General features: G+C 42.1%; 1 protein-coding gene across 7 annotated transcripts in view; it reads right to left on the minus strand.

Annotated features, from left to right (window-relative positions):
- Positions 1–20854, minus strand: part of TNIK (TRAF2 and NCK interacting kinase) — a 423010-nt gene that overhangs the window by 321192 nt on the left and 80964 nt on the right. For all 7 annotated transcript variants that reach the window (XM_067738026.1, XM_067738024.1, XM_067738023.1 and 4 more), the window contains exon 2: positions 9856–9921. In XM_067738026.1, coding sequence (XP_067594127.1) covers positions 9856–9921 — 66 coding nt within the window. The remainder of the gene's footprint in view (positions 1–9855; positions 9922–20854) is intronic.

Genomic DNA, 20854 nt, shown 5'->3' on the forward strand with positions numbered 1-20854 from the left:
GGTTGCACAACAATGTGAATGTACTTAATGCTACTGAACAATATTTTATGGCATGGATATTTTAGCACAATAAGAGAGGGTGGGGGAAGGAGAGAGGGAGAGAGAAGGAATGAGGCAAAACTAAAAAGTACTAAGATTTCTAGCAAATTCAACTGAGAGCCTCCTACTGCGTTCCTGAACGTGATGCACAGGACAAAACTGAATTTCTCAAGAAATACTCTGAAGAAAAACATCATCTGGAACATGCTAGTGGCCAAAGACTATATGTCCCAACCAGCTATATTATGTAATCATGGGCAAGTTTTCTAAAACAATAGAGCACCTTCCCCCTAAAGGAGACTGAGCTCTTCACATAATTTAGTTCATAACTCTTCCCTGCAGTCTAGAAAGATGATCTCGTTATTATCATTATTATTATGGTAGCTATTTTGCATTTATTAAGAGTTCTCGGTGAGCCAGCTGCTATCCTCTCTTCCTTTGTCGTAGATGGGAACAAAACACACAGCAGTTCTGTGCATGGCCTGGGAAAGTAAGCAACAGGACCAAAATCAGAAGCAATGCCCAAGGCCACAGCACTCGACAGAAGAGGCTGTAGTCTGCCCGATTTGGAGGCCCGGGCAAGGCTTCCCTCCCCCATTCCAGATTCTCACCACCGAGCAGGGCTCCTACTTAATAGAGAACGCATACTTGCTTGCCAAAGAGTAGATACTTATTTTTGCATTTGCAAAATATCCAAGTGGACTTAATAAAATTATATTTGAGGTTAAACCACAAAGATAAGAAATTTAATCCAGGGCCCCAATTAATTATTCTTTTTAAGAGAGTCTCAAATGTTTCCCATGTCTAAAAGAGTTACAACTGTGCATGGCCCTAAATTTTGTGCCTGTAATCCTGACCGAGTTTCATTTCACAGGTTACCAAAAAAGCCCAAATAATAATTACATAGTAACTATTGATTGTTTAATTACTTGAGACTGCCTTATAATCACCAAATCATGAAGGGTGTTACGAGATCTATAAACGACACATCACCAGGGTGCTGTGCACCAAGTTATTTGGTAATTCACTGATATGAGATGGAAGGGAAGAATTTTGAACTAAAGTAATCTAAACACTTCTAAGGAAAGGTGGCACACGTGTGCCAAGCCGATAATAGATGCTTATTCTAAAGGCTGATGTTGAATAAATGAACAAACAAGGTAAACAAAACCCCAGGATAGAGATAAGAGTGGAAGAGACTCCTTCCCAAAGGCAAAGACACCAAAAAGATCCTGTAAGCTACCTGAGAGGCAATACTTTAGCCCAGTGGATCTCAATTCTGGCTTTGCATTAGAAGCATCTGGGAAGTGCTGGAAACTAGCTTTACACAGTCCTACACCAGACCTACTAGAACCAGATCTCTAGAGAAGGGTCCAGATATGTTTAGTTTTTCAAAGCTATCCAGATGATTTCCATAAACAGTGAGGGCTGAGAAACACTAGTAGCAAAAAGAAATCCTACAAAGTCCCCTGTGGCAAGTTTTAGTAGCAACTCCGGAGGTCTGGCCACCCAGCGGAGAAAGTGACCTTCCTTATGAATATGGCACACAGGCTCACAAAGGTCTTCCCTCTGTGCTTACAAGGCAGCCATCTAATTCATTACACCCAACGGTCACAGCATGAGGTGACATCGTCTTGAGCCAAAGTAGATGCAAAGAACATGGGGATTTATGAAAAGCTCATCAAGCCAAACCATTTCAAGGGTAAATGATTCTACTTATGGGGCAGGAGTAAAATTGTTACCTATAATTCTGGCCAACTGCAATGAAAGTACCTTCTGAGACTAAATAATAATAACTAAATAATCCTAAAGTCTTAGCTACAGTCAAATGAACCTATGACTAAGAACAATGCTTTGCATGTGCTACAGCATCTTAGAGACATGTCTATTTGATGTCAAAAATCATAATTTCTGTGCTCCTAGAAAAATAGTGCTTGGGTATTTTTGGCAGGTACAACTTTTTTTAATTGAATGAAACCAACTAGTACCCTTGGGCTATATCAATTTTAGTAGATAATCTGTTACTATAAACAGTATGAAAATTATTTTTAAAGGTGATCGACATACTAGACCTGGCCCAAGAGCCTGGTTTATAGGGAAACAGGAAAGATAGACCTGCAGCCATGTTTTATGTAAAATGCCCCTGATGCAAAGGATGATACAGAGGCTGCAGCAATGGGGAGATGGACACTCAGCTACGGTACCTGGACATAAGCCATCCTGATTTTCTGTGTTCTGTGGAATAGTTCCAAGAGGCATTAAAAGCAGTTACTTGCGTAGGGAGAGGAGAGGGGAGATTCCACAGTTAAATAAATTGGGAAAATATTGGGTAGAACAAAGTACTATAAATGCTAATATTCAAGAGTAAGGGATGGTTAGGAGCACTATGAAACCTCTTTAGTCACTCTGTTCTTTTTTCACAGAGCTGATCTTGGGGTTCCACTGAACACACTTTGAGAAATGTGACTGTCTAGCTAACAAATGTCAGTGAGGCAAAGGCAAAGCCAGAGAGACCTCCACTCAATCCAATGACCCTGTTTGCCCGAAGATCACAAAACAGAAGGGGTGCAAGAATGAATCTGTAGCTGGGGTCAGGCCACCCAGAGGGGACTTTCATGTACTTGGTAACACACAGCTTAATGGGCACAAGGAGGAAGAGAGAAAGGTCGACTCAGGATTAAGCTTCCCTAGTCCCTGTATACAGGACTCTGCCACCTACCTTGTAATAAAATAAAAGACAATAGCAATAATCAAACCTTAAGTGGACATAGCAGTTTAAATTTAACAAAGTACTTTCATAGTCCTTAATTCATTTCAATCTCACAGTAACCTGATGGGATATATCAGGAAAGGTTTTTTTTGTTTTGTTTTGTTTTGTTTTGCGGTACACAGGCCTCTCACTGCTGTGGTCTCTCGCGTAGCGGAGCACAGGCTCCGGACGTGCAGGCTCAGTGGCCATGGCTCACGGGCCCAGCCACTCCACGGCATGTGGGATCTTCCCGGACCAGGGCACGAACCCGTGTCCCCTGCATCGGCAGGCGGACTCTCAACCACTGCGCCACCAGGGAAGCCCAGGAAAGGCATTTTTATCCTCATTTTACAGATGAGAAAACCTGAAACTCTAAATGGTGATATGGCAAGCTCAAAGCTACGGCAAGTTAGAGGTGGAGCCAAACCCATAAAGACAGAACCTCAGTTCCTAAGTGAGGTCCTTACTACCCCACTCTCCTTACGAATCTCATAAAAAGGGCTCTCTACTTAGATCTTGCACAATCTTAAGGGGAAGAACTGTCGATTCTCCCCCCAGATTTGTAAAATATATAATTATTTAAAAATCACTCTCACCTCAGTAAAATCCCAGAGTGCTACACCCAATTCTTCTTACGTCCTCTAATAATCTACTTCTTCTTACAAATTATTGAGAAATTGGCTTTCTTTAAACAAAGACCAACTATACTATCTGAATGGCAATTATATCATCCAATGCCATAAAGAAGAATTAAGAATTGGATTTAATATAAATAATGCAATTCTGAACATACCTAAAAAAACCAAGAACTCAAAGGTAGAACGTGAAGCACAAAGATGTGTGTGTTTCTGACCTCATCTTCTATGAATGCTTCTTGCACATCAGAAACTCTTCTGCAAAACCAAGACCAAGGAAAGAGCTGGTAAGCTAGGCTCCCCCTGGCGCATGTGTTTGGGAAGAAGAAAAGGTTGCTGAGTGCCTACTATGTGTCAGGCACTGGGCTGAGGGATTCCACACACATTACACTTTAGTTTTCATAACAACCCTACACTGTACTATTACTAACAGTACTGTCACTCAGAGAGCAAGTTGGCCATCTTCACAAAACTAGAATGAGGCAGAAACAGACCGGACACCAGCTCAGTCCTGCTCCTAAGTCCTTTCCATTACACTCCTTTCCACTTATGAAAATGTTAAATTATACCCCAACATATGCACGTGCCGAGGCCTCTAAGCTTTTTCCAAATCCCCTTCCCACAATTCATTCAGGTCCCCACTCTGACTCATATTGCTCTGTATTCTACGCTCCCACTGTCTCTGTTTGCACATCAATTTTAAGAGTTTTTGCTATTTTCTCTTACGCTTAGAGAAGTGGTCCTCAGCTGCGGAGAACTGTGCCCCTCAGGAGACAGCTGGCAATGTCTGGAGACATTTCTGATTGTCAGGACTTTGGGGTGCACTGGCATCTCATGGGTGGAGGCCAAGGACGCTGCTAAACATCCTACAGTGCACAGGACAGCACCTCCACAACAAAGAGCTATCTGACCCCAATGTTTCTCAACCCAGTGCCAAGGCTGAGAAACCCCGCCTTGAAGGGATAATGTGGTTTAATAAATGTGCTTTAGTTTCCTCCCCTATAAAATCATGAGGAGTAACTAAGACACCATATAGGAGAAGCTTTAGCACACAGTAAGCATTGTAACTAAACATTAAGTAATTAGTTAATCTGACTGCACACTTTTTAGAGTAGGAACGACCTTGGTTGGCTCTGCCTTCTTCCCACACAAAGCACAGGGCTTTTGTCACGGGCACTCAACAAATGTGAAATAATGTATTCTTTATATTTGAATTTTTGTTTAAAAAACAAATGCCACTATTATTTAAGAAACACAACATTCTCCCATACTCACTCCTTACCAAACAAGAAGTGAATAGTATAATTCATGATTCATTAGAACAGAATATGAAAAGCTACATTGCATCCTGAGTATGTCATAGAATCACCTCCATAACAAGACTATCAATAAACCTACTATTAAAATGTTTTGTCTCACTTCAACAGAAAATTTATTAAGAGATCACAATACATAGATTTAAGGAAATCTCATGCAACAGGCTCAGATTCTTCTGTCTATGCCAGGTCAGTTTTTGACCGTATCAATTGTCAGGTCTTGAGTTGAATTACTCAGAAACCACCTTAAACTGTAATCACGAGCATGTCAAATAAAAACAGCAAAAGTCAAATCTCAGAATGAGTATGTCAGAACTGGCTGGCATCACATCTCAGGTCCAGATCTTTGCGCGTTTTTACTTTTCTCAGTTTATGCGTGTTCGAGTCGGCACAAAAACCCTACAGTAAATGATTACAAAAAACATTAGGATTAACATTCACTCAAGTGGCCCTACAACAGGATAATCTACAATCATTTTTGCAGAGTTTCTGGAGGTGTGGCCCCAGGGCCCTGAACATCAGAAGGAACCCATACACTTATTAGAAGTGCAGATTCCTGGACCCCAGCCAGACCTACTGAATCAAAATTTGAGAGGTTAGGCCTGGAAATCTACATTTTTCATCATTTCTCAAATATCTGTTTTACATAGTAAACTCTGAGAACCTCTTCCAGGAGGGTGAACCCCAGAAAATTGATTTGCCTCATTTGTAAATTTCCAGCATGTATCTTTCTTCTACAGACTATCAATAATTAATTTAACATAAAATCCACACCCCTACCCTAAAAAACAGGGAGAGAATTCTGTTGATGACTTTTGTCCAAATATGCACATCTGAAGTCAGCAGACTGACATTTTATGGGAAATGCTGAAAAAACTGGGAATGAATATAAATAGAATTATCAAGGAACACAGAGCTCAATTCTGGGCCACACACAGGTCACCATCTACTATGTACCAGATGGAGGATACAGTGATGGCTAGACGGACTAGGTCCCTACCCTTATTTTTTCCTTATTATGCATTTAAATTGTTTAATATATACATAAACAAAGAAGTAAACAATTTCGGAGAGTGGCAATGCCATGAAGACAAAAAAACAAGTTGACAGAGAAAGTCATTGGGAGGAGGGAGGCAGTGGCAGTGGCTGGCTCTATTAGATACAAGGATGAAAAGTGGTTTCCTTGAGCAGGTAACATTTGAGCTGGGACCTGAAGGAGAGAAAGCTAGTCATGAGAGGGTTGAGGGGCAAGTGCTCTAGACAGAAGAAACTATTACTAGAAAGACCCTGAGGTGAGAAAAAGGTTCACATGAAATTATTATTGAAATTAAATCAGAAATCAGATAATACACACAAAATGTTTCATGACATAGAAAACTATTTTAAAGTATGAAGGATTATTTTAATTAATATGTTAGAATCGTTTCAGGGCAGAAGCCAGGATAATGAAGGACCTCAAGTCTAAGTCATACGAAGAATTAATTCAGCAACTGTGGCTACATTGCCTGGAGATGAGGAGACACAAGTATGTGTTTGGGGGAAGAAGGGAGAAGTCTTCTTCAAATATCTGAAGGACTATGTTCTTATGGAAGAAGATCACATTTATTTTTTTAAATAGCTCCGAGGGAGTGAAAGGAGCTTGAACTGGTAAACACTTTAGGAAGGGAGAATCTTGGCTCAACATGATAATGAACATTCAAAGGGAACTGCAGGCAAATGGAATGACTGGGAGGTAATGAATCCCACACAGGTGGAGGTGATCAAGGATGGGCTGAACAGACGCTGGCAGAGGCATGATTGGGCTAGATGATCTATAAGGACCTATGAAACCCTTTGAAAACACACACACACACAACACACTCAGTCACAGTGTTCTCTCTCAACAAGTACTATAACCACCAACATGGCCTCTTTACTTCATACTTTACAACTTAGAGGAGGTTTTAAGAGAAACCTGAGAGATACTGAAGAATCCACCATATTCCCAATTCACGTTGTCACCCCAGAACAAAGTACATTTCCATCTCTGCAATAACCAATATACAGTTCCAAAGGGCAAATTAAGAAACAGGATGGACTAACATTCATTCTTGAAATCTGTGGCTAAGATTTAATGGTGTTTTAGCAATAAACATTAAACAATTATTTGGACCTATTAAAATAATTACTCTATTTTAACAAAAATGTGTCTGGATTCCATTAGGTCCCAATAAGTGGCATGCCAATGCATAGCCAAAGCCTTTAGCAAACGGGTATGTGGCCTTTGGTTGGTTCATTTTTTTCATGGGAGCCATAGGCCCAAGAAGATGATTTCCTCATAAAAACCCTGACAGAGCCTCTTTACTCTTCATTATTTATGCAATCTGTCTAGAAAATAAAGCAAAAAACAGATACTGAACTACCACTTGACCACCTGGGACCAAAATGATAAACAAATCTAACCTCCCAAGGAGAGACAGACCAAGCTAGACTTGGGAGTAAGGCTAGAAGCAACTTTGAAAAGCTAAATGTTGTTAATGACCTTTATATAAAATATGTTTCCACATCTAGATTTAAGTGGCTTATGTGAAGATATACTTCAAGAAATACTCTCTTAATATCTACATATACTTTTTGTGTATTGAATTAAGTCTACTTCTTAAAAACTACTTGTAAATAAAATTATATTATGACTCTCTTAGGACAGCTTATTAAAAGAAACTTATAAGAATCTTTCCAGAAAAGAAAGGCTACATCTGTATAATTGTACATAAAATTATACCTCATTTTATGAAATCCAGGAACAACAAAAGCCAGGGTTACAAAAAATTAAAATCAAAGATTTAATATTTAATGTAAAGAAAGTATTTATCACAGACTTTTTTGGTATAGAAATCTGTTCCTAGGGCTTAAAAATTTATATTTATGTTTACACTATTTTAGAAATATACCTATTCCATAAAAGTTAAATATAACCTATAATGTGGACAATCACTTCCTAAATTATTCCTCTTTGGGTTCACGTGTATTTGAGTTCAGGTCTTGCAGTTTATTAAGCTTTAATCCTTCAGGGCTCAGAGTAACAGCAGGACTGGATTAGTGACCCAGAAAACCCAGGTGTCTCTGTTCTTGAGGGGGTGCCACCTAATATCATCTGGGTCGTCTAGAAACCAAACCCTTAACTGGGCACGGAGGATTAATCCTTCAGGTAAATTATTCCAAGTCCCCAAAACATTTATAGCAAACACTCTCGCTTGACTAATGCGCAGAAAAGCTACTGTACCACAAAACAATACATAGGGCTGGTAAAAGAAACCAAGCCTCCTGTCCCAAAGTCCAATGTTATCACCATGGCCATCTTTGCAGTCTCCCCTCAGCTTGAGAGAAGCCAAATTTCTGTATCAACCTCTAAGAGAAGGGCACCCTTTAGAACAATAGTGTTAACAACGTAGTTGGTGAATTTCTTTCCTCTCTGAAGATCTGAGACCTCCTGCGACTTGTTTCCTTTTCTTTTTTTTTCAAGTAACAAGAAATTAGGGCTAATTTTGGATTTTCCAAACATTCTCATCCTTAATTGAGAATCCTTATCTCTTTGTTATCCTCCCTTGCAAGAGTGTATACAGTCCACCTCTTGGATTAGTGGACAAGGCTGTGAATCATCTCCCAGATGTGTATTCTACAGGTGGGAAGCACAGGACAATGGAATGGCACTATAAAACCAACAGCATTATACAGAGTTGCTTCTCCAAATTGACAGCGAATCAGAAGTAATTCTCTACCTAAATCAGGGCTTAATTCATAAGCTCACATTAATTCACAAGTTCAATCCAACTTCTCAAAATGCAATAGCACAATCTTCCAACCTGATTATCTTCACTGAAAGTATTTAAAAGCATTTGCTGAGACACCTTTCTTTCTTGTGTCAGACAGGATCAGTGTCAAGTGAACAGCTGGAGTAGACTACATTCTGTCTAATTGCAGGGGGTTGACATTTTAGGAAATAATCATTTCTTGCAAGAGAGAAATTTCCCCCTGGAGTGGACACCAAAGGGTACCTCCTGGTAAATAAAGGCTTAAGTATTTATATATATATAATATATATATACATATATATATATGTATTTATATATATAATATATATATATGTATGTATATATATACACATACATATACTTTTGACATTCTGTAGAATCAGAAATATTACAATCTGGATGACTTCTACAATAATTTTAATCAACTAAGAGAAGTTTAGGACTCAAAGAAGTAATTTTTTAAAAATAGAACAACAAGAGAGAATTTGTAGTGAAAATGCCATCCCATATCACTACCACGCTGGAAAGTGACGGATATTTCCCTTGAAATAATCATGCGGAAACAGTTGGTTTGTTTTGAAGGCATTTATTTCAATAGCTCATTCACTAAAACCCCCTGAGCTTTAGTCCAAAAAGTTAATTTCCATTTTCTTTTGATAATCAGGAGAATCAACCCACTTTTCTAAACAATCACTTTTTCAGATCATTTTCTGGGAGAAAATATGTTTTAAAAGCATGTTTGGAGTGAATTTGTAAGTAAAAATTTAGTAAAAAGGAGAGAAGAACTTTTCATTCCTCAGCTCAATCTCAGCTCAAGTTTAACTTTTAAGTATTTCCTATCTTGTAAGAGTCGTTGCTGCCATTAGGCCTTTCTTTGTGAGGTGGCCAGTTTTCTCCTAGCATTGTTCACTAAATTCATTTAACTCATGCCCTAGGCCAGTAACAAATCTACTTTTCCAGCTGTGATACTTTAATAGCTTAAATTTCTAAAGTAAATAGCATCCTTCGCGCCTTTGAAAACCAGTTCTGGCAGTGATTAAAGTAAAGAAACGAAACATTTAAAGAGCTTCATATATGCACCATCAGAATGCATGTGTCAGCTATAAGCTCTATAATATATAATGAAGGAAATGCCCAAATCCCAGAATCCGGTTTAGGCAGTGGGACTACAGATACATTTAAAAAGATGGAGAGTCAATTAACAAGTATATTATCTCATTTTAAATCTGTTATGAGACATGTATGAGTGAGAACAGACAGCACTGCTATTCAGCATTCATGAACCGAAATCACACATAAGCCATGTTCAAGCTCAAGGAACTTACCTTATACACTTGTCCGTAGGTTCCATTGCCAACAAGTTCCACCAATTCAAAGATCCCTGCAGGGTCCTGAAAGAAAATAAACAATAAAAAGTCAAAACGATATTCTAGCCGTTGTCTTCATCAAAAGCAAATACGCATTTAAAATAAGCAAATAAATAACAACTTTAGCTTTGGGGGGGGCTCTCATATGTTAATATTAAACAGCATTAAAATTTAATTCAGCTGTGGCTATGAGATGAGTCAAAATCTATTTGTTTCTATTTTACATTTCTATGAGATGTGTTTAAATCAGACAAAAGGAAACAAGACTTCGTTGAAACAATTTTAAAAAAGAATTAATGCATTTCTCACTGTCAAATGGAAATACACTTGTAGGTACCTTGGGCTAAACTGAAAGGCTCACCAAAGATTCTTCTGTTTGACATTTCTGAGCTGCTCATTGTGTTGAACACTGGCAGTTCAGAAAGGAGTGCTCCCGTGTTGTGGGGCAATCTTCCCTGCAGAAGTCAACAGTTTCCAAGAGAAAATGGAATCAACCTAACTTCCTCTCTCAGAAAGTATTTCTCTGGATTCATCTCCCCTCTCGACAACGCTGCCTCTGCTAAATACACTTTTGCGGCCTGGCCTCCAGTTCCTGCAGGACCTGGAGAGTCCCGGGCAGGATCTAGAATGCAAACGAAACTGGAGAATTATCCAAGTTCTTAGCACCGAACAGGTGTCTGCTAACCCTCAGAGTCAGCTGTGTTAGAGCGCTCAATAAATAGCCAATAATCGTGAATATTATTACCGAATTACCATCCCCAAAAGTCGGAAAGAAAAATCAAAGCCTATAAGATTCAACTCAGAGACAGAAAGTGCCTTTGGCCTCCTCTGATTCCTAACTGGACAGAAATGATTTCTTTAAAGGCCTAGCTCACGAATTACAAACATCCATGTCCACAGAGGCCGGGCAAGTAACAGAAAAGAGTGAGGGGGCCGCAGGGGCCTGTGACAAACTGAGGAAGTCACGTCCCCTTTGGGGGGCAGGGGGGCCAGCTGGAACCAATCGTTGTCATGTCAACCTATGAGCACAGTCTTGCCAGGTCTGAAGATTTTTTTGAAGAAAAACTGAACATTTTGTTTCATGTGAGATCTCGTTTTTAAATGTTAGGCACGAACTCACTTTAAAAAAAACTCTGGGGGACAAATGAAAAAAACGTCAGCCTCTGGCCTAAAAAGCATTTCCCCTCTCCAGTCAACAGGTTTACAGAGCACTGCCATATGGTGTGACGGTGACTGAGAAGCAGGCGGGGGAAAGCCTTGATTTTAGCTTCAGACAGGCCTGGGCCGAGCCCCAGCTCTGCCTTGTCTGGCGGCGTGATCCCAGATCTCTCCCCTGGGAGAGCTACTCAGTCTCCACGCAGATAAAACGGGGAGGACATCTACCCAGCAGAGCTCTGGGGAAGAGTAAGTGAGGGCCTAGCACCACACCTGCACGTAGTCAGCAAACCTAATATCTGACAGGAATCATTTTTAAGCTGAGGAATCCCACACCTCTAGTAGCATTTAAAGGGAGAGGGGCTGCTATTCACAGGGAAGGGGACAAATGAGTTGGAGGTGACAAGTTAGAGCTCTTTAAAGTGACAGTCTTCAGCAAATCAGGCCCAAGAATAGCCCTTTGTGTTGTGTCTTCAAAGATCTCACATAGAAAACAAATTAAAAAAGAAAAAAATAGGACAAAACAGCAACAGCTGAAGCACTTAGTCACTCACAAAGACTGCAATTAGCATTATCCATTGTTATAAAGACAGGAAGGCAAGAAACCCCACTCCAGACTCATGTCCCGACAGATGGAGAAGTCCAGAAGTTCCAGCTATGCCCCACCTGGTCAGGGAGCTGTGGACATCGTCCCAGATGGAACCATGAGACAGGAAAACATGGGAAAAGGACCTAGAGCTCTGCAGACGGAGACCCCAGAGCTAAAAGTCACTGTCAAGGCCACCTGGGAGGTGCCTCAAGATGGGAAAGAAAAATCGTGTTTGTTAAACTACTAGGCCATTAGAGCAGCAGGTTTTATTATGAATGGGATTAGAAGGAAATGAGGAAAAGGGGGAGAAGTGGCCCACAAATGGTAGCAGCTGCTGTTTGTTTCTAAGCTGTGCTTCCCAGTAGTTTGTTTGCGCAGTGGTGTTTCTGCAACAAATTTCAAGAGAGGTCCTACATTTGCTTGAAATATCTCAATTGTGTGTTGTTTTCTCTTTTTTTAATATTTATTTATTTATCTTTGGCTGCATTGGGTTTCGTTGCTGCTCTTGTTTGTAATGGTCTGTTCTCAGTTTGTCCTGGTTGTTCCCTCTCAGGCACTGACACTGCTGAGCATCGCCACTCTTGGTGAAATCCACCCCCTCCTTTCTCTTCCGTCATCCAGTCTCTCAGAGAGATTTTTCTTTCTCCTGCCCATACCTTTAAGGTTGGCTGAGCCCAAGGTTCCATGCTCCTGTTGTCCACTAAGTGCTAAGGAGTTTATCTCCAGAAGTCCACCATATCCGTCTACTCAACCCTCTTCATACAACAGCCCTCACCATCTCTTGCTGGGACTGTTTATTTCAATCAATTCTCTCGTCCTTTCAAGCTATCCTTCACACAAATCTTTCTAAAATAGACATTTCTAAACACAACACACCACGCTTTAAAATCCTACACAAGGTGGTTCAAATTGAAAGTCAAGGTCCTGCCATTCTTAGGCCCAGCTTTCATTCCCAGCTTCGTGTTCCATCATTTTGTGCTACATCCAACCGCTTCAAACCTCAGTTCCCTGACACATCACACTTAGCCATGTCTCTCTGCCTCGGTTCATACTGTCTGCCTGCCACGATTATTCCTTCTACTATTCTCTATGAGGCAAAGCCCATCCTTGAAGTTCCACTGTGACACCTCCTCTGTGAAGCCTGTCTCAAACTAGTGCCTCCGCCTCTCTGCCCCCATAGCACGTTGTGCGTGGCTCCATGATAACCGCTCTCACACAGTGAGGTCCCCTCTTCCATTTCTCTCTCTTGATGAATTGCAAATGGCCTGAGAGCAAGCACGGAGCATAGTTATCTTAGTGTTTCCAGCACTTAGCATGGTGTCCAACACACAACTGCTAGACATAACTATTTACTCAATAAGGTTGATGTCCCACAATGCTCCACAATATAAGTAGAGGAAGTCGCAACAAAGGGGATCAGAATGTAGAGCCACAGGTCTAACAAGCTTACGTCATTTCTTTTCCATCTAGACAGAGCTGTCCCAGCCACCGCCCCTTCCTCACTCCCCTGACCCGGCCCCCAACTGCACAAAACGGTCACATGCATAAGCTCCTATGGTCTTCCCAGCTCTAAAGAAAATTCCTAAGGGCCATTGTTGTAAGCTGTGCCTCCGGTACGTGGAGAAGACAGGCTGTCAGGATGCGGCCACGTGCAATGCAACAAGGAGAAGACACTGTGCCTAATGATCATGTTCCAAAGACAGGAAGGGTAAGAGAAAAGAATCAGCTTAATCCTCCCTCTCATGTTTGCTTAGAGGCTCGTCGTAAAGCCGGGATGGGCAGCATGGAAGAAGGCTACATACACCAAGGAGAAATGAGCAAATCATTGACATTTACCAAAGTCAGGAATCCCTGTTGGCTACACATGCCTTTATTCAGATCTTAACCTTTGCTGAGAGGCTGAAAAGAACATTTAATTCTATGGTAGAGCAGGTTACATTATTTCATAATGAAATATAATGACATATCAAAAGACATGCTGTTGCATGAAAGAAAATGTAACTTTTCAGCAAGTTACTGATGAAGGCAAATTGGATTAGTCATAATAATAAAAATCACAATAATCACTAACATTTCATGAGCACTTATGTGCTAGGTACTATTCTAAGCACTTTCCATGGAGAGATTATTTAATTATCGCAACTCTATCAAGTGGTTGCTGTCCTCGTCTTTGTTTTACAGAGGAGGAAACGGAGGTTCAGAGAAAGTAAGAACCAAGTCGAGGTCACACCAACAATGGGTGGCTGAGCCAGGATGGGTCAGACTGCAAACCCCAGGCCCTTAAGCACTCATCACCCCATCAGCTTCACGGAATCAGAATTCCCGGCCCTTGATTTTCCACTTGCTAGCTCTCCAGCCTTGGGCAAGTTTCAAAACCGCCCTGAGTCTCAGTTTCTCCGTCTCTAAAAAGGGAACAATAGTATGTCCCAGGCAGGGTTACTGTGAAGACTGTGAAAGTGTGTAGACTAGCTCAGGGTCTGATACTTAATAGGACTTCAATAAATATTAACCTCTTTCCTTCCTTTTCTTTTTCCCTTTGAAAAAAGAATTCATTTAATACACAAGGAATATGCTGCAGAAAAATTCAGGGTGTGTTTCAAATATTTTCAACTCATAAAGCCAGTAAAAGAACACCGATTGTTTATTAACCAAGATCGCCACGTGCTTAACACACAGAGTCAGATACTTATGGACAAACAAGTGTCTCTTTAGAAATCAGCGAGACATTTGGAAAGACGTGTTAACTTTTCGGGGCTCCTGGGATGCTGGAATAAATTCTCTCGTCTATCAGCTGATGAAATTCAGGTGGCATTGGCAGGCTCAAGTCTGACTTCTCAGCAGGGTGGAGTGATTTAAGATCTAGGAGTTAATATTCCCAGTCACTGGGTTATACTTTAATTCTTCCAGGTCCCCTGAATGACACTGGATTTTTCAGAATACTAAATAACATCTCTGGACTAAATCCCAAAGACTGGAAAAGCCAAACCTAAATCTATAACTAGGATGAATACTTCCTTAGCATCATAAACGATGATACATACCCTTCCCAGCCCTTTCCCCCTTCTCTGAAAAATGAAATCAAGAGAGAAATTGGGAGCTTGTACAGACTCTAGACAACCCTTCTCCCAAACTCCTCTTCTTCAAGACATGGCCGTTCTGTGTCAGACCTTTCACTTGAGGTCGCCAGTTCTGCGTCAGGGTGAAATAAACCCTCGCAGAATACGGACGGCTGATACGGCTCCCAGAATGACTGCCTACCCTGCAGATTCCCTACTGACATCTGCTAGAAGACTGTGCTTACTCCAAACTCACGGGCCTTAAAAAGACCAAAATGTTATTTCTCTTAGAACCATATTTAGCAGCTGATTTGTTCGGTTTCAGCCCTAACTGACAAGCATATGCTTACAAAAGCAAAACAGGACAAAGAAAACAGGAACAGTAGGAGAACTTTCCATATTTATCTTGAGCCTTCAGGCTTTTCAATACCATCGTTATTCCAAAGCAAGTAGAGCACTGGGAACCATCGTGCTGACTCAACACAGCACCCCCAATTCTAGTCCGTGCTGCACTCACAGCCAGGCCAGGTCCCTCGAAGCATTTTTCACTGACCTTCCCTCCTAACGTGAGGGTCTGAGGAGCGAAAGGTCTTGCCTTGCACAATGGGGTATATTCAGTCCCTGGGCGCTACCGGCACCCTCCCACGCACCTACTGTCTGGGGTGGAAGCAGGCGGTACACTGGCCCTGCCTCCTGGTGTTTCCAGGCTGATGAAGGAATAGACATAAGCAGATAACTACACATACACAGTCATTAAATTACAATGACAAGCGACATGCAGGAAAAATTAAAAGTGCTCCAAGGGCTTCCCTGGTGGTGCAGTGGTTGAGAGTCCACCTGCCGATGCAGGGGACACGGGTTCGTGCCCCGGTCCGGGAAGATCCCACATGCCGCAGAGCGGCTGGGCCCGTGAGCCATGGCCGCTGAGCCTGCGCGTCCGGAGCCTGTGCTCCGCAACGGGAGAGGCCACAACAGTGAGAGGTCCGCGTACCGCAAAAAAAAAAAAAAAAAAGTGCTCCGAGAGCATATTCCTGGGAGATCTACAAAACAGCCCAGATTTCTCTTCATTAACATACTGCCCAAGCCATGCCTCTCAAATGGGACAGATAATTCAGGTAAAAAATACATACAAAAATAACATAAAGCTAAAACACTGGTTGCTGAATTTTCTCACTTGATCATCTATATACATTAAGCTCTGCAGAGCTATCAGAGGATTGGTGCAAAAATGTTAGATTTCACGTCGGGATTCTGCTCCTTGCTAGTGTGATTTGACCTCTCATATTCTGATTTCCCCATCTGTAAAATGGGAGAGTCCCGCTTGGCCTGCGGTGTTTGCAAGGCTGTATCCCACACAAGCTGGGCACCTCCCCAATGCCACATGTCCTTGGTTGTCCTCTGGGAAGGGTGGTGCTAAGTGCAGGCTGACTCCAGGATGCCCACTGCCCCTTACGGCTGTGCTTGGCTAGACAGTATTGGCATCCTTTTACCGATACTAACTCTGGCAGGTTCTGGACATGGTCCCAGCCAAACCTCAAGGGACACGGCCCTCAATGCTGGTAGCTGCTAGCCCTCGGGTGAGGGGGACCGGAGCCTCCCCGCTTCCTGTTCGGGTCCCAGTTCCACCGGCTACTCATACTCAGCAGCCAGCGGCCGTGGACCAGCTTCCCCATGCCTGCCACGGCTCACCTGCTCCACTCGGGACGCTGCATCTCCCGCCTGTCCTCAAGAAGCAGCCTCTAGAATGAGATCTGAAACCTGGCTCTTCAGATTAATAGGGGTGAGACCTTAAGCTGTAATGATCATTATCACTGTCTGGGATAGACAATGGCCTAAATGCTTTATAGACGTTTTCATATTTAATCTTCATAGCGACTGTGGGAAGTAGATATTACTAACCCCAATTTCCAGATGATGAAACAAAAGCTTCAGGGAATTAACGTGCTCAAGGTTAAATAGTATGTGGTAGAAACAGCAGCCAAGGCCAGACTGCAAAGTGAGGAAAAACATATATCCCATGAGGATTGTTCGCAGGATCAGAAACAACATATATAAAGCATTTAGCTTTATGCACAGTAGTGCTTAACAAAAAAAGCTACTGCTATTATCGCCCTTGCTGCTGGTATCATTAAAAGTTGCCCAAGATGACAGCACTGTCAGTAGTAGAGGCAGAATTCAAATCCAGATTATTTTTAATCCAAGCCCATCACTATTTCTCACTTCCCTACAAATGGCCAATGCTGAAATTAACTTGGGGCTGTGGGGTTGATGAAGGCCTTGCAGTTTAACCATGGAGCCAGAGACGGGCCAGTAACCTCAAACCAGGCAGAGACAACCAGGCAAGTGGCTGGGGACCCGGAAGTAAAATGTATCACAGCTGCTCGATGCCCCTCCTTCCCATCAGAGCCTGGAGTCCCAGACACGGAGACCAAGCGGGCGCTGAGATTTCCATCCAAAGCTTCCGTTTCTTTTTTTCTTACTTTGCCATCAGCTAGGATGAACACTGAGTACTTTAAGTTAACCAATCAATTGGCAGTGAGAAGCAGTAAACCATAGTAGTTAAGACCACAGACTACAGCCAGAAAGCCTGACTCTGGTCCCAGCTTTCCCCTTTACTAGCTGTGACCTTGAACAGATTATTTAATCTCTCTGTGCCTCAGTTTCCTCAACTGTAAAAGAGTGATAATAGTAGTACTTACTTCCAAGGATTACTACAACATAATTAATATATAGAAAACATTTAAAGCAATGTCTGGCATAATGTAAGTACTCAAAAGTGTTTGTTAATAATTCCTTATCATAGAATGCAAATTCTAAGAAGGAAAGACATACTGGTTTGGTTCACTGCAGTGCCCCCACTACTTAGATCAGTGACTAGGACATTATAGACCTAATAAATATAGACTTAATATAAATATATAATATAGACCTAATAAATTATAGACTTAATAAATAGCTGCTAGATGAATCATGTCCCCACTGGTGTCACCAGTTCCACCACCAAAAGCCACCTTACGATAAGATCTCTGACATCTGGAGCAGGGATTTCTGAGATTGTATCAGTAAAATCCCTCTCCTCATTTTTTTACAGAAGAACAAAGTGAGGCACAGGCAAGTCCTACATACTCATAAAATCATAGGTTTTTCCAACAAGAAGAGTTTAGGTGGCGTGTCCAAGGTCTCAACTAGTTAGTAGCAGATTAAGTTCAAGACCCCAAGTCCTTTGACTTTTAGTCTTTCTCTGTGTTCAGTAAAATCCTTTGATAAACCAAAGTAATCACTCACTGTCTTTCAAACAGCGGACCTAGAAGGGAAGAGAGCAGGAACTGGCGCTGGGGGGAGGGGGAATGTAGGCACCAGTATTCAGGTGTAAATTCCAGGTACTTGTGTTGAGAAGTGAATTTATTTCACACCCAGAAACGATGTAACAAGATTTATCACACATCGCCAAGTTGATATCATTGAAACAATGAATTTACTAGGTCACAAGTACATATCAGCATAGATGAATGGGATTTTTCAAAATATACTTTTCTCAGTTCACAGACCTTGTATATTCACACTCATATTTAGCTTAGTTCCAAATGACAGTTGTCCCTTGAACGATGCAGGGGTTAGGGGTGCTGAAAATCTTCATATGACTTTACAGTTGGCCCTGTGTAGCCACAGTTCTGCATCCGTGGATTCAACCAGCCACGGATGGTGTAGTAATGTAGTAGGTATTCATTGAAAAGAATCTGCTTATAAGTGGACCTGTACAGTTAAAACCCAGGTTGTTCAAGGATCAACTGATTTCCTTACAAGAGAAAACAACGAATTCTACATAATTGTTGATGGTTGTTTGCTGGCTTATATCAGAAAAATGGGCATGCATAATTAGGAACATAAAATTAAAAAGAGGACTTCCCTGGTGGCACAGTGGTTAAGAATCCGCCTGCCAATGCAGGCGACACGGGTTCGAGCCCTGGTCCGGGAAGATCCCACATACCGCGGAGCAACTCAGCCCGTGCGCCACAACTACTGAGCCTGCACTCTAGAGCCCGCGCGCCACAACTACTGAGCCCACGTGCCACAACTACTGAAGCCTGCGTGCCTAGAGGCCGTGCTCCACAACAAGAGAAGCCACCGCAATGAGAAGCCCGCGCACCGCAACAAAGAGTAGCCCCCGCTCACTGCAACTAGAGAAAAGCCCGCGCGCAGCAACAAAGACCCAACACAGCCAAAAATAAATAAATAAATAAATTTTTAAAAAAAATTAAAAAGAGAGCTGAGAAAGGCTTATAATGTAACTTGGAAATTTATTCTGATTTGGGTACTGTAATCCTTTGTCAACTCTTGGGATTCCCAGCCAGCCCGTCTCACCCTTCCTGACCTGGAGTCCCTGAGCTGTGGCCACAAACCTGCCTGTGCACATGTGGAACAAACAGAACCCACCACTCTCTTCAGGGAAAATTTCCAACACAACTGCAGTCAGGGAAAGGCACATAACTTCATGAAGCAGCCGGAGAGAATTCTCCAGGATACTAGGTCACATGGCAGATTTTGGACAAGGAAGGGATCTCCACCTTCCAGGACTTGCCTCAACTCTCCCACAGTCTGTTCCAGCTCAAACATTTAAGTTGCTTTAAAGGTCAATATGTACATAAAGGCCTCCCCCCCCCGGCCCCTCCCTTCCCACCATCAGGTTGTCTCAGAGATTATACAGCTGTTTGGGGAAATGTATCATACAGTTTACAGATATGCAAAGATGGGATCTCTCTAGGCCTGTCAGGACAAGGTAACTTTCCGGCATTTCCAGCAACACGAGGTCGAAATGATGGGAACCAGACTAGCAAAGATTTTGGCATTTTGCCTTTTCAATGATGCTTAGATGAAGAAAAAAGAGAGCAATTGCAGCAGATGGACTTTAAAGACAAGAACTGATTACCTAAATAATTAAGTAAGAAAGATTAGGAAAGCATCCAAGGTTCCATTTTGGAAAAAGGAGCCTTAACACTTCCCCTAAAGGTACTCATTTACCGCCTGCTTCCAACAGACCAACAGCACACATTTGCTTGAAAGCATTTTCAGCCTTTCTCCCCACACCTATAAGCAACCGTGTAGCGGACAACAGGCCCTCTCTGTGGGATGAGGAGGTTAGTATTGGCTGGCTGGATCCCCTATGACTCTCACTTCCAGAGAGGGGCAGCACGGCTAAGAGCCACGGAGAAACAGCCAAGAGCCCATCAACATCAGCCTGGGGCAGGGGCCTGTCATCTGGAAGACAGCAGTGGGAGCCCATCCCAGTGCATCACTTGGTGTCGCCACTAATGGCACAGATGGCTGGTTAACAACAACCCTTATACAGATTGTTTTTGACAAGGCTTCACTGGCATCTGGTCTATTTTTTTTCTTCAAGGCTTTTGTCCCTATGACTAGGCTAGCACTAAGGATATACAAGTTTGTTTGTTTTACAGGGTGGATACTTTTTTGAATGGGGGCTTTAGACCATCTTTTCAAGGGTCTAAATAGTTTTGCAAATCCAAGAAGCTCAAACTAAACTTCTCTGTGTCCCTCCAGACTTCCAAAGGCGATGAATTTCCATTGTCAAAGAGGTTTGGGAACACCGAGTTTAAAAGGTTAGCAATTTAGCTCTTTCTTTATTGCAGGGCCTCTCAGAGCCTTTAATGTATTAACAGGCCCTGGAAATCTCCAAGAGAGGGCCAAGCTTTCCACATTCCCAAACCTGTCTGGCTGTAGAACACTTTTTAAGGGACCCTTCTGTCTCTCTAAGCACTGGTGTTCTGTGGAGCACAGGTTACAAAATGATAGGGTACACAGCAATCTTTCCCTTCTCATTCATGCTTAAGCAAAGCTTCCATCTTAAGTTACTAGAGCAGGAAGTGCCCAGTGCCACCCAATGTCCATTCTCCCTTTGGTCCTTAGTAACAAAAAACTCCCAATTTTATTTGGGAGACAAAGCACCCAGTTCAAAAACTACATGCCCTAGCTTCCTTGAAGCTAGGGGTGAATATGTGACTAAGTTCTGGTCAGTGATGAGTAAGCAGAATTATTGTGTGGGACTTTCAGAAGGGTTGCTCAAATGGAGCTGACTTAGCTGAGAGAAGCACTCTTTTGTCCTCCAACCTCCTCCTTCCAGCTCCCTGGAATGTAGATG

The sequence above is a fragment of the Pseudorca crassidens genome, chromosome 5 (genome assembly GCF_039906515.1).
Source record: "Pseudorca crassidens isolate mPseCra1 chromosome 5, mPseCra1.hap1, whole genome shotgun sequence".
In the NCBI taxonomy this organism is placed as follows: Eukaryota; Metazoa; Chordata; class Mammalia; order Artiodactyla; family Delphinidae; genus Pseudorca; species Pseudorca crassidens.